At 35.7% G+C, this 24,735-nt stretch overlaps 1 protein-coding gene across 2 annotated transcripts in view; it reads right to left on the bottom strand.

Annotated features, from left to right (window-relative positions):
- Positions 1 to 2,893: 2,893 nt before the first annotated feature.
- Positions 2,894 to 24,735, bottom strand: part of larp (La related protein) — a 56,874-nt gene continuing 35,032 nt past the window's right edge. Inside the window, exons 14-26 of one of the 2 annotated variants that reach the window (XM_085940590.1) lie at positions 23,265 to 23,467; positions 18,956 to 19,268; positions 16,920 to 17,039; positions 15,961 to 16,061; positions 11,578 to 11,685; positions 11,336 to 11,493; positions 9,342 to 9,450; positions 8,660 to 8,805; positions 7,830 to 7,963; positions 6,762 to 6,901; positions 6,252 to 6,388; positions 4,971 to 5,476; positions 2,894 to 3,935 (exon numbers count right to left, since the gene is read on the bottom strand). In XM_085940590.1, the coding sequence (XP_085796716.1) occupies positions 5,001 to 5,476; positions 6,252 to 6,388; positions 6,762 to 6,901; positions 7,830 to 7,963; positions 8,660 to 8,805; positions 9,342 to 9,450; positions 11,336 to 11,493; positions 11,578 to 11,685; positions 15,961 to 16,061; positions 16,920 to 17,039; positions 18,956 to 19,268; positions 23,265 to 23,467 (2,145 nt within the window). In that variant the 3' untranslated portion in view covers positions 2,894 to 3,935; positions 4,971 to 5,000. The remainder of the gene's footprint in view (positions 3,936 to 4,970; positions 5,477 to 6,251; positions 6,389 to 6,761; positions 6,902 to 7,829; positions 7,964 to 8,659; positions 8,806 to 9,341; positions 9,451 to 11,335; positions 11,494 to 11,577; positions 11,686 to 15,960; positions 16,062 to 16,919; positions 17,040 to 18,955; positions 19,269 to 23,264; positions 23,468 to 24,735) is intronic. The other variant, XM_085940591.1, reaches the window with a different exon arrangement.

Raw genomic sequence — 24,735 nt, 5'->3', positions numbered from 1 at the left:
AGTGTTTATTACGTTAATAAAAAAAAATTGTAAAATACAACGATCTATATCGCAGAATAACAAGAGGATAGAATGTCAATTGACTATACTGATGCTGTCGCCGGTCTTCGGTTCAGAAAAAGCACGAAGGTTGGACATGGGACCAACGAAACCATCAGCAAAACAGAATGAGTCAAAACATAGATCAGTTGAGGATGATTACAGCAGATAGAGTCTCCTGGAAGTCTGCCGGCATCGTTGAGTGTGTAGTGAAGTAAAACAACAACACCGAATGTGGTGATTATAAAAGTATTAATCATAACATATAATGCTATCAAACATATATGGGAAAAACAACTGATACTGTCGTAAGAAAAAAACAATATTCTATTTTACTAGCTATAATTGCTTTCCATCGAGAAATAATGGTAAACAAAATCAATAATAATATTACCATGAGAATATGATTGTACAACACTGCACTTGCGCGCGTCACCGCATTGACAACCGGCTTCAAAAATCAAACGTTACCATTCTACGCTTTCATTATGCCTGTCTTTTGAGTGTTTCGAGATGCGCACGTCACCGTCCGCCTCTGCCGATAGTGACAAAGCCGGAATAGGCGGAAACCGAAGCCCCGCACGCGCGTATAGAACAACTTAACATACGCGTAATATATTAGAATCTAAATGTTACCTCTCCGCGATTTATTTTAATTACCAATATTTATTTAAAAATTACAAATATTTAACAAAAAAAAAATATCAAGTCAATAAATCATAATTTTAAATATTAGTTACCATTTTAAAAAACTAAACTATGCACTTTTATAATAATATTTATTCAATTTACAAAGGCTTCAGGATGCTCGCTTATGAGTTATTTTTCTATATATATATATCATTTTTTTATCATTATTTTTAATTTTTATTTATTACATATTATTAAAAAAAAAAAAAAAAGATTGTGTATGAAAAAAAAACAAGCTTATAATATAACAAGATGTATTATTTTTAAACATATGCAGTGTTTTCTAGTAGACAGATTAATGCATATTTATCGATCCATATAAATATTAACCCTTAATTCCATGGTGTAACATTCGTGTGAATGTAATTTTAATTTAAAAACTTGCAGTTCTCTGCAGTGGAGAAACTGTAATTACAAAATAGTTATAGTTTTTATTCACAGATGTCACTGCTAAATTATTTATAATAATATCAAACGTAAAATGTGATTGATTAAAAAAGTAATTTAGGACACATAGGATTGTCATCATGCATTTAAGGGATAACATAAACTATGTATACATGTATATGACTCAAAACTAGTACAAATTAAACTTAAGAGTTGATGTTTCCGGAAAAAAATGATTATATTCTTTAAAAAACGCATTTATTTATTATTACGAACATGTCTTCTAAAAAAAAATTATGAATTATGCATAATTCGAATTACTTTTACAAATTATGTCTTCATTAATAATTGTAGAAACACTTGTTTTCATTCTGGATTTGCACGCATAGGTACGAAAACTATATGGAACTGTCTCAAACTAGTTTGTGATGGATAGCGTAAACATGCCTGGCATTTATAACCGGCAGAAATTCGTAAATTCAAAATAAAATTACAATGATCCTTCAAATTCAGTTTTGTATTTTAAAGATTGTACGTCATATTCGTTCGGAAAAATAACTCAAAGGTAGATTTGCACCGCCGACAAATACGCATTAATTACAATAATTTTATTACTTTCAGCAATATGCATAATTCGCTTGACGATATGGTAAAACAGACTATATCCCGAAATATACAATGACAACATCAAATTATATATAATATAACCGACATTATGTTCAGAGAACCGATAACGAAACACCAAATAACATAATAATTAATGTATCGCATCGAAATAAATGCACCGAAACGTGTTAAGTATACAATATAATATATATCGGTTTATATCAGTTATACAATATGCATCAGCTATTATAAAATGTACACAAGTTATATTGACATATATATATGTTATGTAAGTATACAAAGTTGGCGCAAATTTCTTTGAATATGCACAAGTATACACCACCTAAACAGCTATCTATCAAAACTAATATACATATATCATAAAATATTATATATACATAGCGTTATAGCTTAGAATGTAAGACATTGTAGTGATGCGGGTAAGCCGCCATGTCACGTGCTTAAAATCTTATAGAAAAAACAAAAAACATTCCTCGCTCCGCGAAAATATTAATTTAAAGAATATTTAGTAGTGTGTTGAAAATTCAAGTGACAAATGGCAGTATATATAAATATATTTCAGAACACAAAAAATAACTACTTAGGGGTCAGCGCGCCGCACAGATAATTGCGGGAACTAAAAATCGCACGTATCATTGTAGATCAATGATGCAACAACCTTTAAAGCAGTGGGGCCATTCTTTTCGTTTTGTAATAGTAATATATTATATTCTTGTCATCCTTGAAAGAAAAAATACTCAAAACTACGCACTGCAGTCTTGTGACGGATGACTGAAATAAATGGCACAGCAGATTGTGTACCACTGGTATAGACAAACGCCACACGATTGTTGGCACTGACAAAATTTCTGCGCCTGTCATCTGTGACGTTTGCTAAATACGTAGTCGTGTTCAATACTGACGAATTTACAATAAAGGTATACAGAGACTTTGTATTGGATTCACATTTTATACAGATATATACTTTCCCCAAGTCTATAAAAATACCCTTCATAAAGAAAAATTAGCTGGGACACACCGAAATAAATATACTTACAAAAAGAATCTCACAGATGTCAGTGAAGATTTATTTTAATTAAATTTTTCAAGCCGATTTCAATTATATTATTTTGATTCCAAAGCTATATATATTTTTTTTTTCTCTTCTAATAGTCGTCACCGCTAGTTGTCTGCTATATTGCAAGATGAAGGCCTCCCATATGATGCTCCGTAGCATTTTTTTTCTCAAATCCTAGGAACGAATTATTACTTTTTAAACACTAAAGAAACCAAAAAAAAAAAAAAAAAACCCACACGTACAACAGAAAATGCATAATAACTACCTAACTACCATTTTTTTTAAAGTTAAATCTTTTAAAAACTTACATATTAATATTAACAACAGATTTTCACATAGATATATAATAATTACATTTGCGTGTTAAAACTATATATATATGTATATATGCATATATATGTATTATATAACAACATAATATATTTAGTAGTACATAGCACTGTCAAATTATACATGTCCATCGATAATTTCACGTCAGGAGTCTATTTTAAAAACGGATTTCCACTCGTAAGCGTTTGTAAAATTCGTAATTTGAAACTGAACATAATATTTTATTATAACCGTCCAAACATCCAAAATTGGTCACTTCTTTCATTTTAAATATATTTATAAAAAAACAAACAAACTTTATTGTCACAGCATTGACGTAAACGTGTCCATTTCACAACAGGCTGCCATCTTTGACGTTGCTTCAATCGACAGGATATTTGGCACCGGGTCAGTTTCGAAAAGAAAGTGAACAGTGGTCGAAAAAAAATTCACTAATTTACTTGGAACCGGGGTGCGTTGCGAAGACATACTATATCACCGTCTACGGAAACGTTGGAAAATATTTCTCACTTCTTCCGAGGAGATGCTAGCGTCTCGTAGCTCCGCCGAGTACGCTCTTCGGTTGTTATTTAGCACGATGCCATAATTCAGTTGATTTCAAGCCAGGTCCATTCGGTAACTAATTATGAACCGACCGTTGCTCTTTCATACTAATCGTTCCGCCCCGAGTTGGTTTCTGTTTATATCACATTCAGCTACGATGATCCGATCGATGTCCCGGTCACCAAATATCCCGTCACGATGAAGCAAAGCCGGTGTTATAAGCATATTACCTTCTAGATAATTAATGTACAGCTGTCCAATTCTGCAAGACAATAAAAGAAAAAAATTAGGAATTTATAGGAACGTCCGCAAAACAATAGCATATTTCGAAAGAAGGAATAAGGGCCCACCAGTTACGATCCTAAACAGTCATCTCCGGAAAATTGTAATAGATGGCTGTATAGTATTGAGATCAAATTCATGTCCAAGTAAAATACGTAAATAACACATTATAAAAACCACCAGGTCAATCCTAAAGGGCGAAATTTAGATGTAACCTAACGGAATAGATTCAGTGTTGGTATCTAAACGTTCCTTTAGCGTACATCTGGTCTAGGGTTCACAGTGACGTGCCCCCATTGCATGTAGGCCCCCTACTCAATTTGAGTGCACCCTAGCAAACAATCTCCGAGCATAACTAATGTTGGCTTGCCACAAATGAGTTTGCAATGCGTACATGCAGTTAATTTAATCATTAGCCTTAATAACCACATTCTCAGTTTCATAAAAGAAGTTTCTCAACATCTTTGATTTTATATACATAATTTAGAATGCACTCTAAAACATACTTATTAGAGAAATCCAATGACATTATTAATGGACGACGCACTCAATACAGTAGCTAGCAAGTAAATTCGCATGTATAGGTAGACGTCGCAATTTCCATAATGCGATATCACGCATCGGGAATTTATAGCAATATGATCTTTATTGTAATGGCGTTAGAGCAGTGTTTCTAATGTCAATGTTCATTTGAGCGAACCCGTTCGAACCGAACCATTCGGCAGACCCAACAAAAAGCATCAGGAATTTATAGCAATATCACCTTTATTGTAATGGCGTTAGAACAGATTATGCCATTCGGCAGACCCGACAATAAAGTGAGTGTCATTTTCTTTTCCAGATGATTCGTCCATATTAATGTCATTGGAGAAATCATAGTAAAAAATTGGACCGAGTGGGCTATCTTTCACAGTCCGGACGGATGCTCATGACCACTAATTTATCGATTATCTATAATGTCTACAAACTAATATCTACGCCAACTGAGGGTTCTTTGAATATGTTTCAATCTCACCTATATATCTACAATATGGCGCGGCGTCTCTCATTTACCAGGGATGGCCGTATCGTCCACTTTCCTCTTGTCCTTGGTTTTGGCACCCTCCTTTCCCAGCTCTTTGCTCTTTCCCGTTGACGGTTCCTTCGCTTCCTTGGGCGCAGAGTTTACTCTGGAGCTGTCCTTCCCAGACACCCTAGCGCCGCTGACCAGAGGTTTTGACGCCTCCTTCGACTGCACATTCTTACTGTTCGCATTTTGACCGATGTCTTTGTTCTCTTTCGTGTTTGACTTGGTTTTCTGTTCTTTCGGCGCCTTCTTGGACGCTTGGTCTTGTTTCGTCGTGTCTTTAACTGTCTGTCCCTGTTTTATATTGCTCGATGCTTGATTGTCTTTTGCGTTGGTCGATGTTTGACTGATTTTGCCAGCGGTCGAAGATGTTTGGCTTTGTTTCGCGTCCTTGTTTTGAGGTGGGTTTCCAATTTCAGGTTTAGTTAGCTGGGCATTAGTAAGTCTTGTAGCTCCTAGAAAAAAATATTCACCAACAATTAGGAATGATAAAACTTCAATTATTAGTATATAGATAAATGAGTTCCAGACACTCCTCGTCGAGTTATATGTCGCACCAGGAGTCAATCTTAACCAGGAAATGGTGTTCTTGCACAAAACGTTGGTTTTCCTCGTGTTTCCTTAATTAAGTTATCAAATAGGACTGCATCATCACTCGGTTATAATCAAATACTGTCTATTTGACGCTTACATTCTGACAGTGCCGCTTTACGTTAGCGAACCATGGCACCTTACGAAGGCTCAAAGCAACCGTATATGTACTGAACTTCAAGAACAGATGTTTGCGACAAATACTGGATGTACTATGACTTAAGGAGATAAGAAAGCGAACTGAGCAGCCCTATTAGAGCGTTAAATACAATCTGCAGAGTGTATGTGACGGAGCTACGGGTTGCTGGCATGACCTGGAATGGCGCAAAAAGACTGCCGAGCGACACGGATTCTTTTATACTTTAATTACATCTAAGTTTCAAACCAAACGTTTACAGCAGAAAACCAATACCACCGTTGGCAGATTGTAATTTTTATACAATTATATATTTGGAAACGCAGTTTAGTTTTTGATGGCAACCCGTTGATACATTACATTACATTATTTATTACACCCGTACATACATTTTTAACTCATCAATTATGCTTGTCATAATCCAGATTCCACTGAAATTAGATAGGATATCACTGTACGTAATAAATTTAAAGAAGCATTATTTTTAGATTAGTTTAGTTTACCTTGCTCGTGGTCTCTCCGAGGAACCTTCCCCGGCGGTCTAAGTCCCGAGCCGAATGAGCCGGCGCGAACCCGCGATGAGTTTGCCATGCCGCCCATCCCTCGGACGACTGCTCCACTCCAAGAGGTGCCGAGCAATCTGCGAAAACGCGTTAGATAATTTACGGTCAAATCAATTGTTGATTGACAACTGTTATACAACTAACTTTTGTTGAAATAATCATCGGTGGCTTAACAATGCTGGGTGGAGGCTAGCCTTCTCCATCTCCTCCTATCCTGAGCCAGCGTCCTCCGGGTGCGCCATTCAACAATCAAGTTGACTCCCGACCGTCCAAAATACCCAGAAAGTTTGCGACAAATGGATCTACAATGCAAAATGGTTTTTCACCCTTTGATTTCTCAATTTTACATAAATCTGTAAGTACCTCCTTCGGAAACGGCTTAAATAAGACAAGATAAGAGTGTCATGCACAGCATGTTTGTAAAGGGTTAGATAATTAAAATCAAGTCACCTGGAATCTGCTTGGTTGGCGGTCATGACCTGGTCGGATTCGGAGACACTCCTCGTTCTGGAGGGTCCACAGGGAGTCCTCCGGGCCAGCGGTTGTCCCGATCCCTCGCGCGCCCTGCCCAGCAGTTCATTCAGCTGTGGCTATGCACAAAATATACTATTATAATAGACATATTATTATATGTAGTCACTTCAGTTATAACTTTTTGATAGCAGTGGCGGCCGGCGCTTTCTATCACTCTTTGAAGTTATTTTTCGAAAAAGCCAGATCTTTTGTTTTGTCAAAACTAGAGTAATTTACATAATATCATCACATAATATCTGTGTGCGAAAGGAAGAAGGCGTTAATAGGTTCGGAACATGTTAAGACCGGCAGAGGACTCGCAGCCTTTGGACTCGGCAGGTGTGTTAGTTGTCAGTTAAGCTGTCGCAGATACCTGAAAAAGTATATAGACCAAACTTCTCAAAACGGTATAAAGCGTGTGATTGAACACGAGAGGGCATACCGACTTAAACACTACACGATGTCAGCAATTGCTGAGTACTCGATGGATACAGGACACAAATTTGACTTCGAAAACAAGATACTGGGTCGGAATAAAGGACATTTTGCACGATTGGTAAAGGAGGCCATCGAAATCCATAGAAACCTTGAAAATATTAATAGGGATGATGGTTTACAGTTAAAAACGTCATGGCTTCCGGCACTGACAGCAAGATCCAATATTCGATCCGGTATCTCTGGTCGTAACGATTGACACATTACTCTGAGCAACGTTTGCTCTTAGCTAATCAGATTCCTTTTGGCATTCTTAGAGCGACGTTTGCATTCATACACCTACACTACACTTCATCATAACACATATCACCTCTTGATAATGGCCTCTGCAACGAGCCCGAAACGTTGAGGCAAGAAGGAAGAAGTACGCACGGTGGAAACCCAAAAATCTATTACGATACAGTATTTCAAATCTACATATCATATCAAGTTGAGCTAGTCAAATCTGCCTGAAACCCATTCTGGCAGACAGACAATTGCGTCCACTGAAACGATTGAAATGCATCTCACCTCGACGACGCGGAAGTCTTCGATGGTCTTGAACTTGTGAAGGTGGTCCCGGAGCCTGTCTTCCACCTGAAGACTCTCGGCGTGCTTGTAGTACTTCTGGAATGCCCAGAATTTCTCCAAGCCGTACAATTGCCCTGGAAACAAGAAATAAATCCATTACGCAAACTGTCATTGATAATATGTTAAGACGAAATCATGTATCAAATCTATCCAATTAACCATTTGGTACAATTCAAAACTTATTATTACTGTTAATTAAAATTTATCTCAATTAACTTACTCAAATATACAGGAAACCGGTCATAGACTATGTACAAGTCAAAATCGGCCTAAATCAGGAATGTGATAACCTGGAGTGGATGCTGGTTTCCTCTAACAGCTCTCTCCACCTGTCTATCTCTTGTAGCATTTTTCTTACAAAAATATGCAGGAAATTTGACCTAAATAATGTCATAATATTCCGTTTTGGGAATTTTGAAGGCAATTCTATTTTCGAATTACGATTTTTTGTGTGGTTGTGTTGGTAATAAGGTCGTTATTTTTCTTCTTCTATTGGCAGCCCCGAAAACAAATTGGCGGCACACTCTGTTTTGAAGCTTTGTTTACTAAACCTACTTACACATTCCTCGGTGTTTTACGTGATTATTCATATTATAAATAATGCTCGATGTATTGCTTTTGGCTGCCTACATAATTGACGAGGGAGTTTCTTTCCACAAGTATTTATAGCTGAATTTTAAATTTAAACGTCTGCTTTGATAAGGTATTATATGAGATTAGGCTCTATCTTTTCAACATCTTTGCTTGCAGCTACAATTACAAACTTTTACCTTTCTCGAAGTCATTGATAGTCTCCGTCTGGAAGTCAGCGTAGAGGTGCGGCCGGAATTTCTTCTCCAGACCGTAGGAGAAGAAGCGGAAGAGGCACTCCAGACCGTAGCGGTAGCCTTCGGATGCGTCCTCCAGCGCCAGTATTCTGCAATGCCACACCAAATTAATATTGATATATTCAAAAAGTCTGGTCTGACAACGTTAGATGTTTCTAACGGACACGGTCGTAAATGACATTCTTTCCATGAATCGGCTTGTTTTGAAATTTTTTAATTATATTGCAATAATAAATGTATTCGGTAAACAATAGACATTTAACCTATTGAAGACAGATTTAAAAGGAGATAAAAGTGGAAGAAAAACCATATTGAATTTTGTAGTAAATTATTTGAAAAAAGGTTGAAGGAATTGAATCACCTCAATTTATACGCCTTATGTAAATTTGTAAGGTTACAAGAGATACCTAAATTAACCATTTTTACCAAGAACAAGTGGCGTCAATTGGTTAAAATTTGATTGAAATATATTGGAGTCGTTGAAAAGTTATATACTTTTAATTTTGCGATCGACATTTGTTGATTTTTATTCAATATTGACCGTAATCTCTCTACTTAGTGTTAATACATTGATCGTACACCATAGAAGTAAAGAAGTAATACGAAAAAACGGATGTCAACTAACTTGAATTCGGTGTACATGGTCTTGTTAAAGTTGTCTCTGAGGAAGAAGGACCAGAAACGGAAGAGGGTGTTCATCTCCTGCGATTGGCCGATGCCTAGCCTCTTGCGCTCTGCAAAAAACACAACAAATTATTTAAAATTAACACATTTACTTCTGAGCAAAGTTGAGCCTATATTAATAACCAAAGAATTTAGACTATAAATATAAGGAGTCTAGTGGCTCTTGATGGTTCCATGAGAACAGTGTCAGCAGAATCCATGACATACGAATCGCTTTCAAATTAATGTTATTCATTTAATTATTTATTAGTATGTGCAATTTCTTTGTATATGTTACGCCGAATGTGCGAAATTGAATATTACATGAAATGGGCAAAATTTTGCCTAAATCATGAAAAATGCAAGCCCGTTGCCTTATTCGTGAATTAGACAAAATATCTGAAGAGTGCGTGAATTCGGCAGTAATTTTTCTGCCTAGTTCATGTATTGGACAAATTAGATAGTAGCGGCGCTACGGTGGTATTTTTTGCAACTAAACTAAATGTATCAAATGCTCATGCATTGGTCAAAATGTACATATATTATCTATGGTCAAAATAGATGATCGCGCTCCGGTGGTGTTTTTTGCAACTAATCAAACTAAACAAATGTGTCAAATGTCATTGATTATAATATAAAAATATACCAATCAATAACTACAATGACGTTCATATCCATTCACTATGCGCAAAAAAAATCTAGAACTATAATATGATAACGGAAGAATTTTATTGAAAAGTATTTTCGCGATTTGATTCGTGCTTGGGTATCAAACGTGCAATGGTCGATTGAATGTTTGTGATAGTTTGTTGACACTTGTAGCTAACCTCAAAATGGACATTCAGTTGAATAATTTAATTCAGAATTACAAAACCTAACCTAACCTAATAATAATAATATTATATTGTGTCCAATTTATAACTAATAAAACCATCCGTATTAAATTTACTTTTTCTTCTGTCATGTTGACAGTTCAAGAATTCCATACCCTGGCGAATTCATGTACTCAGCAGAAAATTTACCTAATTCATGAACAAGGCAACAGGCTTGACTATTACATGAATTAGCCAAAATTTTGCCCATTTCATGTAATAGTTAATTTCGCACATTCGGTGTAACATATACATTTTTCACACAATCGAATTACTACTTGGTAAGCACTTTGTTAAACTCAGCGATGTTAATTATTTTCAAAATGTATTTTCTCACCAAATACCTGAGATAGGTACTGAGTGTAAGCATTTCCATAGTGACAGGTTCAATAAAAGGCTATCGCGATGGAACGAATCACTCACTCGTAATATTCACTTCGTAAAGTCACTCCGATATACTCACTCGACATTCTCACATATCTCAATCATGTAATATTGTTATTATTATATACTTCCAATAAACACCCAATCTACATAAACATCGGACTTCAATTCTTCACTCCTCCATCGTCAACATCCAGCACCTCACCTACATCTGAAGCCTTATGCCTTATACGTGATTTCTGTTTTGACATTTGAAATTATTAAGCAAACACATGACGCATGGTTAAGTTAGGAAACTTCACAAATATTAACATCGCTCAGTTGCCATTCCAATTCTCTTACGCACATAATAGCTGTCATTTTTTTATGTTCATTATGATTATTTTTCGAGTGTAGCTATAGACAAACGGTTTATCAATCAATCGTGATACATTGTCTTTTTATATGCCCTACAAATCGGCAAATAAATGTCATAGTATAGCGTGAAGTTCTCTGCAAATGAACAAGTCACTTGTATCTAACTTAAATCAGTGAAACAGGTCTTTTTTTCGCTTCAATTTCACACATTTAGGCATAGAAGAAACATCTATGGGGGGGTTTGAGCTAAGATGTTTACACAATAACATGTGAATTTATCAGATGCGGGTTCGAAGCAGCTATTTATGACTTTAAAAGCAAACGATATGTCGACATAACTGACCTTTGAGACAGCGCGAGTGGTATTTGTGATACAGCTGCTGAGTGAAGTGATTCTCCTTGAGCAGACTGTGGCTGGGGTGCTGGAAGGCGGGCAGGGAGCGGCCCGTGGAGCCCCACGAACTCGCCCCTGACTCGCACGGCGACGTACCCAACGAAGATCTAAAATAAAACACCATTAAATATAATTAAGAAATGTGAAATTTAAAATGCACTATGTATGTTGTTTAGGTTAATGTAACTCACCCTAAGCTGTGTGTTCGGGGTCTGTGTTCCCTTGAGTCCATGATCCATCCGACGTGGTGTTCCACGGGCGGGTCTAGACTGTGACGCGTCTTGCGTTTTCTGCCGCTCCTGTAACGGACCAATAATCAAAATGTCAATTCCATTTCCTCTCACTATGATTCCAGAGGCATAATAAAATCGTACATTTGCATTGACATACTATAACAATATAAAATCTCATTGGTTGAAAACCACTCCATATCAATAAGGGCGTAATGCTCAATTTATACTTACCACAAACTTACAGTAAAATTGGTAAATAGCCGAAATCCTTCTGTTAACTATAGATTATAGAGATAAGGAATCCTTAACCATAGACTACTTTTGTTATGAACTCGCCCCCTTCTGTATTACCATTTACCACTGACAGCTGCTGTCAAAATAAATGTACGTGTCTATAAACAGCCCATACACTCAAATTCATTTAACAATTGATCTCAATATGGGTATTGAACAACTATTAAATATCCGTGACATTTAATACGACATATTTTCCTTTACTTTCGTTGATTCTGTACATGTCTTAATTTAGTAAAACCGATTATCGAATTGAAATGTCAGTGTCAATGAATTATGAATTAACTTTTCTTATTCGGATTTAGATATTTATGTAATATTAAACCAATAGATAGGTAGTTAAAATATATAAGTACTTAGTTACCTACACACCAACATGGTAATATTAGTTTTAACCTTTCTAACGCGGCAACTGACTTAAGTCAGCCTATACGCGCAAGTCATCCGCGCGTCAGCTGACTAAAGTCATTTCGATTTTCGTTTGCCTAGTACTGCTTTCGGCCAGGCGCGAAAAAATCTAATATTGATTTAATTTATTCAGAAATCATCCTTCTCTTGACATCTGTCAATGAATAGCCTAAACTTTTGTTCTATCTAATTTAAATAAATATTTTTCGGGAGCGTGTCTTGGATAAAAAAATATCAGTCATCGGGCCAATTCAAACTTGCCGGGTATATAGTGTCTTATCGCTTCTTAGTGCATGTGCGCCGAAGATATTTGACTGACGCGTTTGTAGCGATACGAATTCGCGATATAATATGTTATATTGTTTTTTAGTGATTGAAAAACTATTTGGTGCATAAACTGTTATATAGAATATGAGAAAGTTACATTGATCAAAGTGAATTTACAAAACATTTTACAAAAGGAATGCTTTTTGAGATTGCATTCATTCGTCTACCTGCTAGTATATTATCCGCGAGTTAATAGTTTCGGAAAATAATTTGAACAAGGTGTAATTTAAATATAAGAGTCCGCGATTCAATATTTCTCTTTCTTTATTGTTGATTAACATTTTTAAATACTATTTTCTGATTATACTAATAGGTAAAACGGACAAAAGTTGTTTATTTACCTTAATTATCAGTCATTTATAAAGAAAAGATATGTTAAGTAAATAAACATTTTCACACAATTGAAAATTTCTGTATCGGAAAAATTAAAAACATTTTGTGATAGCATATTGTGTGTGGTCGATATTTTGTCATTATTTTAAAATGGATATCCCTGGTAATTTGAGCGATGAAATGGGAGAAGCAATTCATGATCCTGATTCAGATTATGAATTGAGTGAAAATGAGTACTACGATGATTCAGATACTTCCAGTGCCCCATCAGAAAGTGCTGCTGCCGCCGCCTCTAATTTAAATGTAAATCGTAATGTTGACGATCTGTCTTCGTGGACTACTGGACCTTTCATACCAGTTGTTCACGAATTTGATGATTTCTTTTCTGGAGTCAGCCCGCACACAAATTTATCAGATAGCTCTAAAGAAATAGAATTTTTTGAGCATTTTTTGAATTCAAATATAATGGACAGAATCGTAATCGAAACAAATAACTATTATACAGAAGACATTAGAAGACAAGAACCATCGCCGAAATCACGAATGCATAAGTGGGTCAACACAGACGTCCCAGAAATGTACATTTTTTTTGCTGTAAGTATGTTGATGACTAGAAATCGTCACATCACAATAGAGGAACATTGGTCAACCGATCCACTCTTATCCAGCCAAATGTTCGGGAAAGTAATGCCAAGAGACAGATATACTTTGCTTTTGAGGATGTTGCACTTTTCGGATCCCATACTCAAATTCCTGGAGATAAATTACATAAAATTAAAATTCTGATCGACCATTGCCGAGAAATATTCAAAAAAACAATGATGCCGCACGAGAACTTATGTATCGACGAAAGCATAATTGTTTTCAAAGGTAGATTGCTGTTTAAACAGTACATTCCTTCAAAACGCCACCGTTTCGGCATAAAAATGTTCGTTCTTTGCAATGTGATGACTGGTTATATATTAGATTTCATAATATATTGCGGGGAAGGAACAGATATTGTCGATGAGCAGGGACTTGGCATTTCGGGAGCTGTGGTAACGACATTAATGAACGAATATTTCGGTAAAGGTCATACTATGTGGACTGACAACTGGTATTCAAGCCCAGACTTATTTAAACATCTTCACGAAAAAAAAACAAATGCTTGCGGAACAGTCCGAAAAAATCGAAGAAATATGCCAACATTTAGGAAGCTCAAGAAAGGAGAAGTGGAGTCAAAAAATAGTAGCTCGCTATTGGCTATAAAATGGCACGACCGGCGCGAAGTCCATATGTTGACTACATTGCACAATGATTCATTTACACCCACAGGAAAATTCAATAGGCAGACCGGAGAGCCTATACTGAAACCTACGTGTGTTATCCAATATAATAAATGTATGGGATCTGTAGATAAAGCTGATATGATGTTAAGTACACTAAGTTGTATGCGAAAATCAATAAAATGGTACAAAAAGGTGGCTTTCCATATCATAGATCTGTTTTTATTAAATTCATATATTCTGTTTAGTACTATCACAGGCAAAAAAACAGGTCTAGCTCATTTTCAGTTAAAAGTAATCAGGCAAATATTTGAAAAATATCAAGTTCCAGCCACATCCCGCGCACAGCAACCCGTCGACCATCCACTGCGCTTATCAGCTAGAGCGATGGCAAAGCATATGCCGGACATAATTCCTCCCGCAAATAAACGGATAAATCCTTGCAGAGTTTGTCATCTTTGTGCGAATACAAAAAAAAAGCCGAAAACCAAAAAATATTCCAGATACATGTGTTCCGAGTGTAACGTGCCATTATGCGTGTATCCGTGCTTTAGAGAATACCATGAAAAGGTGAACTATTAAAATATTTAAGTGTTTCAAAAATACTAAAATGACCTACCTACATATCAGACGATGTTGAAATTTATAAATTAATAACATTTGAAACTATGTGGATTATGTGTTCTGTTTAGTGAATAGTGTATTGTCATGTTATCAAAATAAACCATTAATATTATCAAGTGGGGTGTAAAAAAGGATTTCTCATAATTTATTAAGTGGTCTGGGATTACGGTTGCATTAACTCTGAAGTTTTGAACATAATTCTGTCATCGACGCACTTGTCCGGAGCCGACACGTCAACAAAATGGCGACTGAAACGTAAGTCACACGCTTTTTGTATAACGCGGCTTGTTCGTCATTCTTTATCATAATCAGGGCACAAATGTTTATTTTTAAGATCGTTAAAAATATTACGACTATTCATAATCACCGTTGAACACTTAAAATATTTTTGATGACTGTATTTGTACATGTTTGACTGACATTTATTGTGATTTATCAATACTTGAAATCATGACGCGCTCTATTGTATTAAAGCGGTATTCTTGACGCTTTGAAAGGGTTAATCACTCTATATAATTATTCATATCATGGCATATTGTAATAATTGTAAATGACAAAATCTGACATTTCAACGGCAAGTGTTACCGTATCGGGAAAAACATGGGTCAAAAAATAACTTATATTATTCACTAATTGCGGAGACATTTAATCATTTTAATTAAATATTAATTGTGTATTTATAGTTATTGAATTTATTGTGTATATTTTTCATATTTTTGTCATCGTTTAACAATTACAAAATAATTTACCTAAATTATGAAAAAGAGAATTTTTATATATGGTATTATTTTCAATAGAAAAACAGAACGAAGCTATTGCAGATCTGGTGGACCATAGACAACTCGATCATAACTATGAAAGGCTTTCTGGATAGTGTTTTGTTGTAATTTTGTTGTAATTATGACAGACGATTGAGCATCGCGCTCTAAGTCAATACCTCATGGGCTGCATAACATCTAATACGATGACCAATGAATGGCTCTGAAAGGTTTACGTACCATCAAAAATTGTGTACGCATTAAACTATGGCATGAATATAGGTAAAGATGTATCCTATATATCAGGGGTTGGCACACTTTTTTTGACTGACCTCAAATCTGTGGTGTGGGGGTCTTTGCTGACGGCATAGAAGCGAGCCTTCCGTGGGTCCTTTCTTCCTTGCTGTTCCTCACCTTGTTCCACGCGGGCAAACTGAAAACCAGTAAAGACCACCATATTGAATCAACCTAAATGAGTGCTATTATAAGTTATATGTAACATTTTGCCAATTATTCTCGAATACAGGGGTAGTCACCTTTTTATACCTACCGCCCACTTTTGTATCTCTGTTAGTAATATTTTCTAACCACCCATCGGTTCCACAGTAATGGTGATTTATAAAGTAGGGAAGTAACTTTACTTTATAAAATTTATAAAGCAGACTTACAGCAAGTTTAAGCATTATAATATTAATTACTTACCAAATACTTTATGTCAGACTTTCGCTAAGAGTGGCAGAATAAATCTTTATAAAACAACTTACTGTAGTTAAATCCATTTTTTTTATTTATACTTTGCATACATAGAAGCATGAAGTCTAATGAAATTCCTGAGGCTGATGGCTGATGCTGCGAAACTAAATTCTGGACATATGGCTCAATTTTTGTGTGGAACAAACGAAGGTCTCCTCTTTCGGAAATATTCAGGCGGTATATACACCTTCAATTTCAACCCTACCGCCCAACATGAAAACTGGAACGCCCACTAGTGGGCGGCAGGGACAGACTGACTACCCCTGCTCTAATATGTCAGAAGTCTACAACAGATTTCTTGGATTTTTGTATGTAAGGACATATGTAAAGAATCTTTCCTTACAATAATGAGAACCAAAAGAATTTTAATGTAATCCCTGTTCACCTGAAGACAGCTTCTGTGTACAGGAGTTGGAAACTGTGTGGACAAATTTTCTTACAAGCGTACACACTTTATAGAAGAAATGTTGCTAGTGTCTACCTACTTCTTTAATTGTTTTTTTTTTTTTTTGTATTCATGCTAATATAGACGACTCACGTAAGAGGCAGGCGGGGGAGGCGGAGGCGTCTCCTGTTGCCTTATCCTTTGCTCCGATTGTTCCTGCTCGAGGCTCAGTTGCTCCGAGCGGGCCAGCTCCCGTTGTCTCCGATTCCGCTCCTGGAAAAAAATATTTATTCATATGATCGCACAGAGTTGGAAGTGGGCATTTTCCAAACGAGTATCATTTAGCCGTGTGGCAATGAAAAAAGCCGATACCAGCGGTTCGGTTTCCGTCTCCAATATTTGTACTTCTGTAACTCCTTACATACCTTTTCTCATCAAAGGGTTTAATTTAATTTTATAAACTAACCAGCACCATTTGCAATTTATATTCTTGGTTCAATAAAAATAAATAAGTATGACTGACAAAGTTTAGCATGCCATATTTATGTCGGATCTCCATAGCCTACCTCCACCCTTCGCCACTGATACTCGGTATCTATCGATGTGATCTTAGCGATGGTAAATCATCGACAGCATTAAATAACTATGGGTGAACATCACGGGAGGTGACACTTTGTAAGGAGAGTTCAGTATCCGGATGGGAATGGCTGAAGCAAGATTCAACTCAATGCGGAATGTCTGGGACTCACGATTATATTCAGTTAAAACCAAAAATATCACCTATTCAACGCTTGCATTCTGATGGTAGTCATGGCAGCTTATGAAGGCTCAGCAGCATTATACTGAGCTTCGAGAACAGATTCTTGCAGCGGACACTGGTATAACTTTATAAGGACCGAGGAAATATGAGAGCGGACCAAGCGGTTTCTTATCGTCTGAGAGTGAAGAGATGATGTTGGACCTGGCTGGAACACATGCTGCGGATACCTCAAGAGAATTTTAACCTGGCTCTCCTGTTATTCAAACCAACCGGATTCTGGTGTCATTGGGGGCAGAGCTACGGGATGCTGGCATGGTGCAAGAAGACTGCCGAGCGACAGGGATTCTAAGAGGTGCAGTGTGGTGTACATGCTCTGAGGAGCGGATATGGTCAAAGAAGAAGATGGCTATTATGAGGTTATGAAGTGTCAAGTCACGATATTGTACAAAACACACCAAAGTGTAATACCCCGTTTACAATGGATTTACTGCTGACAGTTCGTATAATCACGGCCATAACAAGAAAATGCCGGCTCTATAAAACCGTCATACGCACAGTCGTTGCATACGGGTGCGAGCCATGGACGCTAAATGTGAAAGCAGCTGAAATGGTGGATTGCTTTGAGAGAAAGATCCTGAGGCGGATATACGGACCCATGAATGATGGTGAGGAGTGGAGAATTAAGTACAACACGGAACTATACCGCTTATACCAAGATTCAAAACTCTCCACCTTCATAAAACTCCAGAGGCTAAACTGGGCAGGCCATGTCCAGCGCATGCCTGAGTCACGGATACCGAAGAAGATCCTCGAAGGAAACCCAGGGGGGAAAAGGCCAGTGAGAAAGCCACGCACACGATGGGGTGACAACATTACAAAAGATGCCAACCAGCTGCTAAAAATCATGAACTGGAAAAGACACGTGGAGGACCGTTCCGGCTGAAGGACGGCGGTGGAGGAGGCCAGGGCTCGACTTGAGCTGTAGCGCCATCGAAGAAGAAGATAACAAGAAAATGCACGTGTAAACACATTTTATCGTGCAAGTTGCAAGATTGCATGTATGGATCAAATGTTCAGAAGCTTATGAATTTTCACGCGATATTTGCAACTCGTGTGATATCAGTGCGCAGTAGATCGACAATGGCAATCCGACGGGAAAAAATATGAACCAGACTGTGCAGAGCATTTTTGACATTTACCAAAATATTCACAACCAGACAAAATATAGATAACACCATTAAATGATGTGTCTAGCTTACACTTGAAGAATGAGATTGGTGAGACAGTCAGCACTTTTACATATAAACAGTTATTATTGCAATAGTTGAATTTACACACTAGTGCCAGTAAATCCATGCACTTATACAGGCGCTATTAACATCGTTAATATCAAACGGAAGTCAGCGGAAAACTACGAAGGTTAACTCACATAATCTGTCTCAGTCCATAAGTCTTCTTCGTAGAAATATAATCCGTCGCTGATGGCCTGCTCCATGTCCCTGGACATTTTGACTCGGCTCTCCCAGCGGGCGGTGCCCGTCCTGTCGCGGCCCTCATGCTTCTGCATCCCGGCGCCCATCCGGGTGGAGGGGGCGTGCTGCGAAGTGACCGAGGAAACGGACGAGGCGTTGGAATGGTGATTGTGGTGATGGGAGGCGTGGTTGCCGGCCGTCTGGGTCACGATCACCAGCTTGTTGATGTCGCGGTCGGCAAAATCGCAATCCGATTCGTCGCCGTCAGACCTGTAAATTGAACAAGCATTTATTTTCAGCAGATCAAAGCTGAGTTGGATTTGGTTTGCATGAACTCCAATGGTGATAACTGTTCATTTTATGATAAATAAGTTTGAACGTGGCTGCACTACCCACCCGAGATGAATAATTGCATTCTGGACCACAAATATAAAAAAATAATTCTCAGGCGTGGGAGAAGATTTCTTACTAAGCGATTATTAAAATCCTACATTAGTTAGTAACAATAAATTTTATAACACATAATATCAGAAACAGACCAACAGAGGCATAGATACGTAATATCGTCACCGTTCAGGCAAAAGTCACCAACCCTGAAAATGGCAGTTTTGAGTTGAGTATGTCACCCGAAGCGTAAAATTATGTTCTTCAAGATGCAAAACTCACCACGGTACATTAGTTAGTAAAATTTTGCTTAAATCCGAATTATTTGTTTTTCACTAAATGGCTTTCGATAAAATCTTAACAAGCAAAAGTCATTATAGGTGAATAGACATTATTGACTATATAAAAAAAATAAATCCTTTGTTATAAATATACAAGCAAAAGTCACTGTACTATGGATGGTGAGTTTTACTGATCCTTCTTTTGGCTAACATTGTTCAGATTATTAACAAGCAAAAGGCACCAAACCATAATTGAGCTACCTTGCCTCCTTCAAAACCTTCCAGATGTTTTAATTAGCATCAAAAAGTAAAATTACTTCAAAGAAATTATTAAGACATGAAAAAATAATTTAATGTAGATAAAACCTTAAAAACATTAAAATCTGATTTTTCCTGCATTTTCAAACTTTCAAATTGCGATATCTCAAAACTATGTTTTTAGGGTTGGTGACTTTTGCCTGAACGGTGACGATATAATGTAATACTTGTCACAATATATTATTACTTATCGTTTATTTACCACTGACTTCCTGTGTTCAAAGGCTGTAATAGCCTATATGTAAATATATCATGTTTTTGTTCATGTTCAGAATACCGTGACTTCTAACGACAAATTATCATAACAAATCGGCAAACAATTAAAAATTAGATCATTTTCGAATTAACCGTGTCAGTATTAAGGCCATTGGACCCGTTTTTTCCTGTCTTCTCAGAATCGTGGAAATGGCAAGGACGTTTAACACAAATCGACACATAATAAACACTTTATTTATTTAAAATCTAATAAATAATATTCAAATAACACTTTTTGTGTCATTAAAATTTTCTGATTCGCTTTACTTTTTAAAATAAATGACAAATAGTCGGTCCTGTTTTCGAAATTGGCCAAAACGACTGTCACGCCACAGTGACTTTTTGAACTTAATAATGGTTTTGCAGGTATATATTGTATGAAAGAAATGGGTAAAACAATACATTTCATTGATTAACTCATGTACTTTTTTTAATTTCAGAAAAATAAAGATTTTAAAGCCATTTTAGTTTGAGTATACATCAGCCAATTTTGAATGATTTTTCCTCACAAAATAATATATACTGCACAATAAAAATATTTTTTTATTATAATATAACATTTCCGTAATACTATAAATAATAATTAACAATGAAAAAATAAATAAAACCCTATAAATTCGGTACAATTAGTGACGCTATATTACCAAAACACGTCGTACGTTTTCATGTATTTATCCTATTTTCAGACAATTTAGATATATAATTATTTTGCAAAATTAACAAAAAGAGACCATTTGATCGATTGATCCATATAGTTTTTCTAATTTCTCATTTCTAACCTTAGTAGGCTTCTGAATTTCAAAGGGTGAGGACGTCTTTTTTTTCCAAAATTTTATCCGTCGCGAACAGTATTTTAATTCATAGAAAAATGACCTTTACTCGCATTGCAGTAACAATCAAATTGGCAAGACCACATGACGTAGACCAGGTGTTATAATTTGTGTTGACAAATCAAACATCATAAAATACCAGTGAATGTCAAACTGAGAAAAATGTAGTTATATTATATTATTTATTATCTTGTAATACAAATGGTTGCAGCATGTGAGATATTGTAAGATAATTGAATCTTATAACCACGATGGCTACAAAGAAGTCCTAAAGGTATTCGTTCGGTGCAACATTTATAAAAAAAAATATTTTGGACTTGAGCAGTTTAGATAAAATATAGGTGGACTTTAATTATTTTGATAAATACCTACTTGGTTGGGCTTTAAACGATTTGAAAAACTTTGCATGTACTTAATACAGTTTTTATGTACCTGGGTCGCCATGTTTTGTTATTTTCAAAGGGACGTATCCAGGAGTATGTTTATTGGCATTATCAATAGAAACAAAATAATATTATTTTTCAAGGTCTATTTATTATCGATCTTAAGTGGTTTATGTCACAAATAGTAAATTTGTAGAAAATTTAAAGTAAAATACGTTTTCGAATGCTGTCATAGTAATGGCCACTGAAACATGTGTCATAATTTTCCTAATCGTCAAAATAATAATAAAATAAGTGTTTTGGGGCAGAAAATCACGTATATGTTTTATGATGTATGTATTTTTCAGATGGTTTGTGGTAAAATCTTTTTTTTTCATACTGCCACAATTCAACTATTCATAATTAATTGTTTGTTAAATTTTTCATTGTGCACTTTGACTTAATAGGTAGGTGATAAAGTTTTTACCTTACTTTATTGTATTAATTTATTGTTAAGTGAGAATTAGCTGCTTTCGTTGTCAGTGTGTATTTGATGAGTGCGCATAGTGCCTGACGATGTCGAAAGGCGAAACCAGGATCGCATAAAACGACTCAAATGAAATAGTACAAAACTTAAATCCATTAGAATTTAATATATTTAATGCCGAGTTGAATTGAATGGAATCACCTTAGGCATTTATTAGTAATTATTTAACACAAGTAAAAAATATATTGAGGTAAGAACCTAGTTCATTGAATAATAAAAACAATATTACTCTTTACATCACAACTGACAAGATTTATATGAATTATTGTATATTGCCTGAACTCATTGATCCTAGACTAACACGGTCGATGGATATAAGAAACCCTCAATATCATAATTATATTAGATGCTATCAATAGAAAAGAAAAAAAAATAAAAAATAATAATTTATAATAGTTATTCTAATACATTACATACCGTTAAGCCTGTACACTAATTAAAGAACCAATTATTAATTTTCTATACACACTAATGTTCCGAAATCCTCCGCGGCGACCAAAACGTACTGCCGTCAAATACACGTTATTATAATAATGGTTTCTTAAATCTTGATTGTTGCGTAATAAATTTAAAAAAAATTGTACCTCGACAAATATTCATTGAATTGCTTTCTTTTATGAGTCATGTTTTTATAATTCAATAAAAACGCAATAATAAGAGAAATCTTTTATGCATCTTGTGAATGTTTTAAACTTATAATTTGTAATGTGAGCTCATGAAAAAATGAATAACTTTTGTATTCATACACACCGATATATATAAATAATATACCAATTTGAAACACCTCAGAAACATACATAAGTATTAGATTTTTTTTTGAAAAATATTTGAATTTGAACCCACAATATGATAGGTTCAAGAAAAGGTGTCACTTCACAAATTCAGCATATCAATAATATGAGGTTCTTATTTAGAGGTCTACTATTTTTATTCTTATAATTTATTCTACCGACTACAAAAATGTTTATAAAATTTGTTAGGAAAAAAATATTATTAATTCAACACTTTTAACGATTTTTGTTTTTTTACGCTTCGAGCATTGTTATTTTTCATGGCGCTTACGTCAAATTTGATTCTTGCGAATAAACCCATACGCCTTAATGAGGTTTTACTGTACTTCGAAAAGTACTCTTCACCACTGGTCTGACGAATATGCAACACAACATGTACGAGGCCTACACATTGCCATGGCAATACTAATCAATTGAGTCACAATTTTTTTTAGGCCGCAACACACTCACGTTTGCGCTTACTAAATGTATAAGAATATCACAAGATGAAAAGTTTACCATTCGGTAAATGTGTTCTGACGGGGTGGCGGCAGATTGTGGTCTAACTCCTCGTCGAACTGAAAGTCCAGCTCCTCGCGGGGGTCGGCAACCACCGTGCCGCGGGACATGTTGAGGGGAGCACTGGCACTGCCGGCGCCACCTGCCCCCGTTCCTGTCACCACCGTCTTCTCCTTTGAGCCGCCTTTCGAGCGTCTCTTCACCTGCAACAAATAATATGTCATTATGCTACAGTATGCAACCCTGCTATTCTGATGTTTTTCAAAATCCCAGCGAGAAATGCTACCATTTATAATAATTATTGTTGATAAAAGTCACAATAGCCCTGCAGAAATATATTTTGACACATCGCAAAATTTGATCTGAAAGAAATTCAAATAGATCATTCACCACCCGGGCGAGTTCTTTGTGTTTCAAATTATGTGTTAACACATTCGCGGACACATGTTAGCTAATTAGTGATATGACACATTAAATTATTCATTTTTTAAATTTTCTATTGAAGTATATAGAAATAAGTGAAGTCTTAAGGGGGGACATGCTCGTCAAAGGTCAAAATTGAGTTTTTATTGTATTTTCAAACCATGATCCTGGACACTCCTTAAACGTTGTAGATAATCTATTTATATAATTTTGAAGCCTTATTATCCTTTATAGTTATTTTAAACATTTGAGGACTGCATGAAGTATTTTTGTTACATAAAATAGTATTCTTTTAAACCTCTCGCTCTAATGTTTTAGAATATAGTCATATTTCGGTACAGAACTGTGCAGTGGTGTTAAGATTTTTTACATTTATTAATTTTTAAACGCATTTATAAAACCATTAGTATAATTTATTACGAGATAATTTTTGTAAAATATTCACGATAAAAAATTATTTTGATAATCTCTGTGATCCCAAATTTGACAAGAATTAGGCATTTTATTATTCAAAAAATCGGCAAGATTAACACATTTGAAGATGATTCTAAAGATATTTATTATAAGCTATGTCTTTGACCATTCATGTAACAAAAATACTTCATGCAGTCATCAAATGTTTAAAATAACTATAAAGGATAATAAGGCTTCAAAATTATATAAATAGATTATCTACAACGTTTAAGGAGTGTCCAGGATCATGGTTTGAAAATACAATAAAAACTCAATTTTGACCTTCGACGAGCATGTCCCCCCTTAAGATACGACACTATCTAATGGAAATATTATGTTCGCACCGTGAGACAAGTAGCAGGAAACATATTATTGTTTTAATCCAAAATACGACTTCTAGAAACGTCATATCGTATTCCGTTCCACAGTACATGACGTCAATAGACTGTCATATCACATCTCACAAAACACGACATTTATAGACGTCATGTCCGCGAATGTGTTAATATATACTATTTGTGTCCGTTCAAACAGCACGCCATCTGTATGTAATCATTGTATAAAAACTGTTTTCAAACATGTTTAATTTCAACGT

This window comes from Rhyacophila brunnea, unplaced genomic scaffold (genome assembly GCF_057557595.1).
Source record: "Rhyacophila brunnea isolate RB1 unplaced genomic scaffold, BYU_Rbru_1.0 scaffold_13, whole genome shotgun sequence".
Classification (NCBI taxonomy): domain Eukaryota; kingdom Metazoa; phylum Arthropoda; class Insecta; order Trichoptera; family Rhyacophilidae; genus Rhyacophila; species Rhyacophila brunnea.
This window is presented reverse-complemented; position numbering and strand designations above follow the sequence as displayed.